Here is a 9,780-nt window from a genome sequence, read left to right as displayed (position 1 = left end):
CTTTAAAATTGCAGCTAAAAAGAGAGCAAGTGTTAAACATTACTTGAACCAATCTGACATGAGACATAATGCATCTAATGGCAATCCAAGACATTATTCCATGATGTTGGTCAAAATGAAAAAGAAATAAATGTCAACAAAAATCAACAGATAGGATTCTCCATATATATTAGCTACCATGTTGATAGCAGCCATTGCTTCAATCTCCTAATATTTATAGTAAATGTTCCTACACCAGGCATGGATAACACAGAAAAGAGATCCATGTCTACCAATGAGGAATCTTTCATTGATCAAACATTGAAACTGCTGTGATGCAAGCCTTAAGATAGGCTGCTGGACTCGGATTGGGAGAGTGATAGAAATAAGCTCCAATAAGATTGAACTCGGATTCAGGATTTTTCAAAACCGCACAAGCTTGGAAAAATAGACATAACTTTGTAGATATAAGCCGTAATTAGTTGATTTGAAATCAAAAAGCAAGAAAACTCGTCAGACTACAACTTTTGTGAACAAAGTTTTCTCTGATTCTGCTTGCAGGTTGGTGAAAACTGTCCGTGAAGATAGGGTATATGTAAGGACGAATTCTAGAAATGAAAACAACAAAGTATCTTCTTTTGGATATTTTTTATAAACGGATAAGTATGGAGACTGAAACACCTCTCTTCTAAGATGTTTAGCAGCATCAAGAGTGTTGCAACTCTTCTAGAAAGCAAGTAATACAAAGAAAGCATCAACACTTCAAGGATGGTGAGAAATTCTCCTAGGTTTCAATGAGAAATTTTCAAGGTTCAAAGGAATGCTTCTAGCACTTTGTATTATCAAAACTTACTTCTTACAAGCAACATAGCTAGGCCTTTTATAGGCTAATAGAGAAAACCCTAAAAATTACTATAATATCTCAACTGTTGATTCCAATTGAACTTTTATACTTGAAATTAAATCCATATATTGCATAATAAAGACTAAGAAATGTTAGTCATAGGTTTGTTTTGCATTATGGGCCAAGTCTAAGTACTAGGGCTTGGGTTGGACTTGAGCTCTTGATGAACTTGAATACGGGTCGATCTTCTAATAATTATTCGGTGGTTCAAGTGACCTTGACCGGGTATGCATCATTCTCCCCTTATTTAAAAGAATTCGTCATACTTGTTCCACTCAAGAAATAATCGAGCTCCACCGAGATTAAATGAAAATTTAAGACTTTCATCAAATATGAGGTAACTTGCAAATTGGGGAAAGATTGCAATAAGAGTAGCTTATTTGCTAGAAATGGTGACATGCCATTTCAGCCTTTGATGGATTGGCCATGAGTTGTACAATGCAAGAATGTGGGTGCTCACTGTTGAGTCATGGTCGGTCTGGGCCTGCATCATGTTGGGTAAGGCTATCAGAAGAATCAATTTCCTTACGAAGGTTGATTTAGCACTTCATAGATCATAACAGCCTGTGAAAAAGGAGTAGAACAACTTCTCATTCTGAGAGTAAACATTTAAGAAAAGGACTCTGGAGAGGTCTCAGTTGCCCCAAGCTGACCTAAGATAAGATGCGGCACCAATGATGTGAAATGAGATTCAGTTAAGCAGTTTCAGAAAATTGTAGCTTATTGTAGAGAACTGGCCTGCAAACTTTTAGCAATTATCTCTACAGTTAGATCTAGGACTACTCTAATTTCATCCTTGATCTGATGCTTTAAGCAGAATATGTGTGCATCATCCAGCAAAGGGGTTGAAAGTAATTAATCTCTGTAATTCAAGAACATCCTTGTTAGATCATACCACAAATTTTTGTTCTAGCAGAACCATATCCCATCAAATGTTCTGTAACCCCAGAAGCCATCCTGTATTTGAGCCTCAAATGGGCAGAAGAGTACCTGAGTGAAACCTCTTTACGCTAACAAGCCATGTAAGCTTCCTGAAAACATGTTCTCTGTGTATTCTTATCACACCCTTTGGATGCCAAAATACGAACCCTCCACCTGCCTCACTCTGCAAAAGTTTTACCAAGAAAATAAAGTTCCTCTTCTGGGGCTTAATTAAATGGCAATACAAAGACACAGACTTCAAAGTATATTTGGACCCGTAGATAGTAGAAATGTTTAGGTGACATCAAGTAGTTCGAGTTGGTGGGAAGAACGACTTCCTGTTCGTCCGCAGAATTTTCCTTTTAGGAATCAAATCCTCGGCCACCATCGCAGTCTCAGGTGAATCGGTGGCGACTGCTCAAGAAATTGTTGAGAAGCCTTTGATCGTCTTGTTCAAAGAGTAAACCCTGATTCGGGTAGTGGCTGTGTTTCTTCTCGCAGTCGAAATGAACCTCTTTAGAGGTAAACCAGGGAGATAAAGGGGCATGGTTTTCCTGTGAAAGAGAAACCCCAATTCTGTGAAAACCCAACATTTTCCCTTCGCTCTTCTCTGCTATGTCTCTTCGAGCAGAGAAGAACTTTCAAGTTTCATGCTTCCCTTAATTTCGATTTGATTTTGATTCCTTCTGTATATTTAAATCTAATAAAGTTCTAGAAAAGCTCTGTTGGCAATAGTAGTCCACGGGTCAATGCCTGGTGGGTCAACCTGAGAACAGTGACGATCTGTTGTGCTTTACTTCACGAACACGTCCGAAGGACCCGAAACAGACAGATTGACACTTGAGAGTTGACAGTGAGACACAGAAAAATAAGGAAGGTGTGGGTGAGCGAAAAGGGCGGAAAAAGAAATAATGAACCGAAGAAGGGTGTTGCTGCTCAAAATTCTTCTCTTCCTCTTCGTTCTCAACTTATTCTCTCTGTACTGGTACTTTCACTTCTCTTCTCACCCTAAATCCCAAACACCCTTTGTACAGGAGACCCAGAATCAAATACTGGAGAAAGAGAATCGGCAGAAGCAGCAACAACAACAACAACAACTCCCCGTCTCGGTCACCTTCCATGGAAAACCATGGCCCATTCTCCCCTCTTACCTTCCATGGGATCTAAACCCTAACGTCACTCCTAAATCATGCGAAGGATATTTTGGCAACGGCTTCAATCGCCGTATCGATCTTCTACTTTCCCCTTCTGAGATTCATCCAAAATCTGACTCCAATTATGGTGGCAGTGGTTGGTTTCGGTGCTTTTATAGTGAAACACTGGGGAGCTCCATATGCGAAGGGGGGAGACTGCGGATGAACCCGGATAGGATACGAATGTCTGTTGGAGGGGAGAAGCTGGAATCTGTGATGGGGCGACAGGAAGAGGAGGAACTCCCTTCCTTCGATTCGGGTGCTTTCGAGATCGAGTTTGACCAAGGGCTCAGTCAGGGCGGGAACTTGAGCAGGAACGGGAGGAAGCTCGTGAACAAGGAGTTCCTTGATCAGTTTGTACCGCGGGGTGCCATCCATATGCATACAATGCGGGCTTTAGTTGATTCAATTCAATTGCTGGATCCAGATAAGTTTAAGTGCTCCCAGGTGAGATTTTGGATGATCTCTATGAGTTTTGTTCTCTCAATTCTCGATTTGATTTAATGAGTTTTGTAGATATTCTGATTACTTGAGATCAAATTCAAATATGAACAAGAGAACTTCCATTTCATTCTACCAGGAAATGTACCAGTGTTTATGACTTGGGACCCTCTTTTTTTTTTTTTTCATTTCATTCTACCTGGAAATGTATACTAACACTGGGCAGGAATAACTTAGGGGGAGAGGGGGGGGGGGGGGACACTGGGCAGGAATGAATAATATCATTTCCAGTCATCCCAAAATTTTTGGCAGATTTTGTTGGGACTTGGGTCATCCCAAAAACGCTTTTTTTTTTCAGGAGATATTTTTTCTAGTGTGTACAAAGAGATTTTTCTTTCTATCATTTCACAAAAAAGTTGACAAACTGGGTGAATATGTAAAAGAAATTCTTTGTTTTCCATCACTTTGACATGTATAAAAAATATATATTGTGACATAGCTGGTAGCTGCCCTGCACATTTGTCTACACCTCCAGTCTCATCTGATATCATGCTTCAGTGGAAATGCTTTTGTTCTATCAATAGCAAATGTTTATTATGTAAGAGGAATGCAAGGTGAGGTCCCTTTTTTGTGGTTGGATTTTTATGTGTTAGTTATTAGAATCACCACAGCCTTTACATCAGGTGTGTGTGTGTGTCTGTAATAGGGATACTTCATTTAGGTTGTGTTTGGAAGCCATGAAAAGAAAAGCAGACCATACAGTTTCTTGTATGGTTTTTTCTCCTCCGTAGTTTTCTCAGTGTTTGGTGTGCACAACACCAATGGGAGATTCTGCGATTCAAATTTGAAATTCATACCAGGTTTAGTGAAATTTTCTATCGTCGCCAAACTAATCATCTCACCCCAAAGGCGAAAAAAACATCTGTTTTTGTCTCCTGGTCCTGCGAATAAGCCCGTCTCCACTTTTTTTGTGTCGTTGACCACAGCCGAGCAAGTCATAGACTTCAACTGCAATAGTCATAGCTCTGTCCTGCTCTACCGTAGAAGCTCTTCGCTCACTGCTGAGCAAGTCACAAGTATTTCTCTTCTTCGCTTGGCAGTTCTGTAATTTACCACTGTTGGTGGCGGCGTCGAAGGGGCTCTGTACCTTTTCTTCTCATTGCCATGTCTACCGCTGCTACTTTAAGACTCTTATTCATCTGAAGCCAAACCCTGATGGCATTTCTTCTTCCTGAAGTTCTTGGAAGTACCCACAATCTGGAATCAAAGAATAAGACGATTTTGATTAAGGATTTAGAGAGAACATAGCAGAAGATTTCAAGGAAGTCAAATAAGATTAAATGGGGATTGTGTTTTGGGTGTTTTATTATTTACCTTGCAACTTGGATAACAGAATCGAAAGGAATCGAGGAGGCTTCGTTCGCAAACCTTGCAAGTGTTCATTACGCCTTTTCCTGGCTTGGGCTGAGGGCATTCGTTCAGGAACATGACTGTATTACTGTTGATAATGTAGGTCTGGAGTCCGGACTTCACTAATGTCCTCCAATACCTTCTGAATCTTATAAACCCTGATCACATCATAGTATGAAGACCTCCTTATCTGTGATGGCGGAAACAGCGCAAACCCACTAATGTCCAATACCTTCTGAATCTCATTAACCCTATGAATTCTTTATTTTATTTGTTTTTCAATCAAAAAGTTTTCCCCACTTTGATAGCAAAACATCAATGATGTGCAGGAGGGGTGGGGCTGGGTGAGAGCGATGGGCAGAAGAAAGAAACAAGGGGGGGGTAATGCAGGAGACAGAAATAGGGGGGGCTGTGCGGGAGAGTGGGACATTACAGGAGAGAAGCAGAGAGAGAAAATGGAGAGAGAGAGAGAGAGCCGGGGAGATGATGTGAAGGTTTTGTAGGAAGGAGACGATGAATAGTAAGTTATGTGTTTTGCTTCATTGTTTGACAGTGTATGGTGGGTACAATACAAGCCAATTTGGTTGACTCTATGGCATGATTATTTCCATTGGATTTATTTTATACACAGCCTCAAGTATCTCTCATGTTGGGAACATAATGACACTCTTATGGAACACAATATATGCTATTTCCCTAATTTTAACCTGCATCCATGGCATAGTTGGGTAGTGGGTACCTTGAGCTTTTTTGTTTCCTTACGTTACATAATGAATTACAATTGCAGTGGGTTGAGGAGCCGACGCTTTTAGTCACACGTTTCGAGTATGCAAACCTTTTTCACACGGTGACAGACTGGTACAGTGCATATGTGGCTTCCAGAGTTACTGGCTTGCCTAATCGACCTCATGTGGTTTTTTTGGATGGCCACTGTAAGGTATAAATGCTAATCTGAGCTTCACCATTTCTTACGCACTTGGCTGATAATATCAGATTTAACTGTTTCATTTAGTTCATTTACAAAATTATAATAAGGAGCAAAAGTTAAATAATCGTAATCCTATTCTTTCATCTGAAGACATATTTTGCATTGGGGTTTGATATCCATCATTATTTTGCCCGAGACTACCTTTTATAATAGCTTCACATTCCATGTTTTGTATGCTATTATTTTGCTGATCATATTTGGCTTTTCATTTCATCTTACTTGTTTTTTATTTTAATTGCAATCTGAAATTATTTATTTATGTAGAGAGAGAGAGAGAGAACCACACATAGTAGCCTTAGCATATGGTTGCAAACAGTATTTGTGTGTGTGTGTATTTCTTTTTGTTGGGTAAGGGCTCACTATTTAGATAAAGAAGTTTGTTTGGGATCTCAATACAACTGCATTTTCCCTCCCCGCCTCTGACCAATGCTGTCGTTCCTTCATATTTTGTCCAATATGATACTTAAAACAGGTCATTTCATTTTGTTCATATCTTTGTAAAGAAGATCTCATCATGTTGGTCATTTGGCTTCCTCTCATTGTTTAAATATTACTTTTGACATTGTCTTGTTTGGTATATGGCAGTCTAGAGTTAAATTTAATGAAATCTAATGAGTGGCATACATCTGCGTCAGTCTTAATTTTGTCTTGCTTTCATGTCCCATAAAAGAAAACTTGATCTTTTGAATTGTAATCTAGAGAAGTTTTGTAGTAAATGACTAATTCCTTTTAAACCTTGTGTTAATTTTTCCTGTTATTTTTCTAAACAATTAACACTCAACTTTAAAGCACAGAGGAGAGAAAAGAAGTCCCTCTACCCAAAAACTTCTACCCTAGCACATGTAAGATCCTTCTAATTGTACATGATATCAAACAGAACGAACCCCCTCGTATGGAAATCCAAATGGTATTAAATCTATTGACTTTGCAAGAATCCAAAATCATGAATTATGATAGAAAACAGTATATAGTAGAAAAAGAAACCTAACATGCACTGGAAATAGAAGCACGGTAAGATGAACCAAAGCTCAAATAGAAAATTCCTGACAAAATCTCTTTCAGAACTCTTTTATCATATCTGTATGTAGGAAAAAAATAAACATTGCACATGGTAGAATACCTTGTTTGAAAAGAATTATAAAAAAAAAAAACTCAGAGCATAGTCACTTAGAAAGCTTTATTTCAGAAAAATTAATAAATGTAGAAGGTGAGAAACCCTTTTATAGCTGAAACTATTGAGACCGACAAAGCTGCATATAAGCTTAAACTCTTTCATTCTTTTTAGACATTTGGACTTGAAATTAATTCAAGAAGTACAAAAATATCAATTCCTTTTTTTGCAGACATGAGCTGGCCAACACAGAGTGATTCCTTTGGTTTCCACATGAATTCGCCACCGATAAAAACATAATTTTACAAGATTTGTTCTCCCTCAAAATGGCAGAACCTGGGAGGAGGGTGGGGAAGGTGTAAAAACAGATTCAGGTTCTCATAATCGTCACTACCCAAATTGTACCATGGGTTTAGGAGATGCCAAGTTGATGGGGGGGGAGAGGGAGATGGGCCACATGCACCATATTGGGGGTTGAAGTGCATGCAAAATGCCTAGGTGCAAGCTGTGGCATGCAGTTGAGCGAATTAGAAGCCCCCCCCCCCCCCCCCAACCCTTTGGAATGGGTAAAGTTTATTTAAAAGCTGGAATGTGTATCATTCATAAATCTCTACAATTAGAACTTCAATTACAGACACAGTTTATGATAGTGTGATTTATAAACATTAACTATCAAAAAGGGAGAATCTAAGCTCTGTCAATTTCTGTAACAATTAACATTATTTGGGGGGGGGGGGGGGAGGGGAGGAAGAACCCAAGCTCTGTAAATTTTCCCAACAGTAAAACTTTGGGGCAAAAGGCAGAACCTAAGCTCTGATTGCTTGAATAGAGCAGTTTGTGAAGTCTGATATGGTTGAATGAACAGAACGTAAAGATTTGTTTGCTTGACCAGATTAGACCCTGTAAGCTGCCATAGTTGAGCAGACGGACTTACCTGGTTATACGTGCAGTTCATCTGTTCGTTGATGACGCAATAGATCATGCCCTCTTGACTAGTCAAATTTTCTGTTTAATTCAGATGAGTTTCAATAACACTCCTGTTGACTCCTGCAATCAGTCTTGAAGATTAAAATGGATGGGCCCTATTGACCATGTTAACAGTGTTTAAGGACGTCACAGCTTTAATGATTATCATGTACATAAACAGATTATTTTGTGCTGCATCACTAACATTACTGGGCAAACTGATTGACTCTGAACATTACAAGTATCTTTTAACATGTTCCCACTTAAAATACCTTGTCCCTATCACAGCAATCTAAATGTGATACCAGCCCAAACTCTATGAATTGCTTTATTCCTGACCTCTCCCATGCTGTTTAGGCACCTCTGGAAGAAACTTGGGAAGCCCTTTTTTCAAGCCTGAAATATGCTAAAAGCTTCAGTGGTCCAATTTGTTTCCGCCATGCCATTCTTTCACCATTGGGTTATGAGACAACTCTTTTTAAGGGTTTGACTGAAGATATTAACTGTCAGGGAGCAACTGCACATGATCTCTGGCAAAATCCTAATGACCAAAGGACTGCACGATTATCTGAGTTCGGAGAGTTGATACGAGCAGCTTTTGGTTTTCCTGTCAACAGAAACCAGCAACCAAAACTGGTCTCAGGTCATAACATCTTATTTGTGCGTCGTGAGGACTATTTAGCTCACCCGCGTCATGGTGGGAAAGTGGAATCAAGGCTTAGCAATGAACAGGAAGTCTTCGATGCTCTGAAGATTTGGGCGATTAATCATTCAAAATGCAAAGTGAACCTTATCAATGGACTATTTGCTCACATGTCCATGAAAGAACAAGTCCGTGCCATTCAGGATGCTTCGGTCATAATTGGAGCACATGGGGCAGGTCTCACTCACGTTATTTCCGCAACACCAAATACAGTAATTCTTGAGATAATAAGCAGCCAGTACAGGCGTCCACATTTCGCATTGATCTCACAGTGGAGGGGGCTGGAATATCATGCCATTAATCTGGCTGGATCATATGCAGAGCCAGAAGTTGTTACCAAGAAGGTTAATGACATAATGAGAAGTCTTGGCTGCTAATACATGGTTTTGTGGTTTTGGATCCATCCCTCGTTATTTTGTGCAATTCAAAGATCCGACGAGAGTAAGCTAACAAAGCATATCTGTTTTCTGGTTGGAATCTTCCATTTCACATGGTCTTATTCCTTGGATTTAGCCTCACTCATTGATGGGAATGACCACTAAGCTCATCTATTCAAAAGATGTCATTTCTGTGTGAAAATGATGATGCTGTTTATTAGTTCTATCTTCGATTTTTACTTCCAGCCTGCAGTGGCTATACAAGTTACAGACCTCATACAAGATCTTGTTGAGTATCAGACCAAAGAAAGGAAACTTATCACTTATGCATTAAGGAGTTCACTTCCCAAGAGTTCCCCATTTGGATGGTGAATTATGGAATCAAGCATGTATTCTGTACTGAGAATTGGCATTTTTGTCCAAAGAATTTGGAGTCAAGAGGTAAAGAATTTGGTTGTATTTTAAGGCCTGCTTTTTCTATCACTGATTTGAATAGAAGTTCGGATTGTACATTAGAATGTTGCATTGTCTATATTTCTTCTAGCTACACATACTTCTTTGCAAATTGGCAATGTCTCAATATTCAGATATCTCTTTGCGTTGTCTATAAATACTGCAATCTATTGGAGTTGGATACCAATACGGATAGAATGATACAGGTTTCAATCGGCTGTTTTTCCCTCATTTTTTTTGGGAAAAAAATCTACTTTTTGGACCATTTTTGCCCTTTGTACAGATTGATACACTGCACCAGTATCGCATTGGCATCGGGTACCTGGAATACTGA

General features: G+C 39.3%; 1 protein-coding gene across 4 annotated transcripts; it reads left to right on the top strand.

The window, feature by feature from the left end:
* The first annotated feature begins 2,674 nt into the window (after positions 1-2,674).
* Positions 2,675-9,373, top strand: LOC122640508 (beta-1,2-xylosyltransferase-like). 4 transcript variants are annotated; one of them, XR_006329675.1, is made up of 5 exons: positions 2,675-3,444; positions 5,636-5,785; positions 8,271-9,057; positions 9,240-9,276; positions 9,319-9,337. XR_006329675.1 is itself a non-coding variant. In XM_043833721.1 (5 exons), the coding sequence occupies exons 1-3, from the start codon at positions 2,716-2,718 to the stop codon at positions 8,991-8,993; spliced, it is 1,602 nt and encodes a 533-aa protein (XP_043689656.1). In that variant the 5' UTR covers positions 2,675-2,715; the 3' UTR covers positions 8,994-8,999; positions 9,240-9,276; positions 9,319-9,373. The 4 variants fall into 4 exon arrangements, 3 of the variants coding, with proteins under 3 accessions (XP_043689656.1, XP_043689655.1, XP_043689654.1); XM_043833721.1 differs by having other exon boundaries at positions 8,271-8,999; positions 9,319-9,373; XM_043833720.1 differs by lacking the exon at positions 9,319-9,337 and having other exon boundaries at positions 8,271-8,999; positions 9,240-9,292.
* The last annotated feature ends 407 nt before the right edge of the window (positions 9,374-9,780 follow it).

The sequence above is a fragment of the Telopea speciosissima genome, chromosome 9 (assembly GCF_018873765.1).
Source record: "Telopea speciosissima isolate NSW1024214 ecotype Mountain lineage chromosome 9, Tspe_v1, whole genome shotgun sequence".
Taxonomy (NCBI): domain Eukaryota; kingdom Viridiplantae; phylum Streptophyta; class Magnoliopsida; order Proteales; family Proteaceae; genus Telopea; species Telopea speciosissima.
The sequence above is the reverse complement of the archived record's forward strand: the minus strand, read 5'-3'. Positions and strand labels throughout refer to the sequence as shown.

Coding starts and splice junctions, on each gene's coding strand:
- LOC122640508 (XM_043833721.1), top strand. CDS start 2,716: ATGAACCGAAGAAGGGTGTTGCTGCTCAAAATTCTTCTCTTCCTCTTC. Junction 3,445..5,635: donor ATAAGTTTAAGTGCTCCCAG/GTGAGATTTTGG, acceptor TTACAATTGCAG/TGGGTTGAGGAGCCGACGCT. Junction 5,786..8,270: donor TTTTGGATGGCCACTGTAAG/GTATAAATGCTA, acceptor CATGCTGTTTAG/GCACCTCTGGAAGAAACTTG.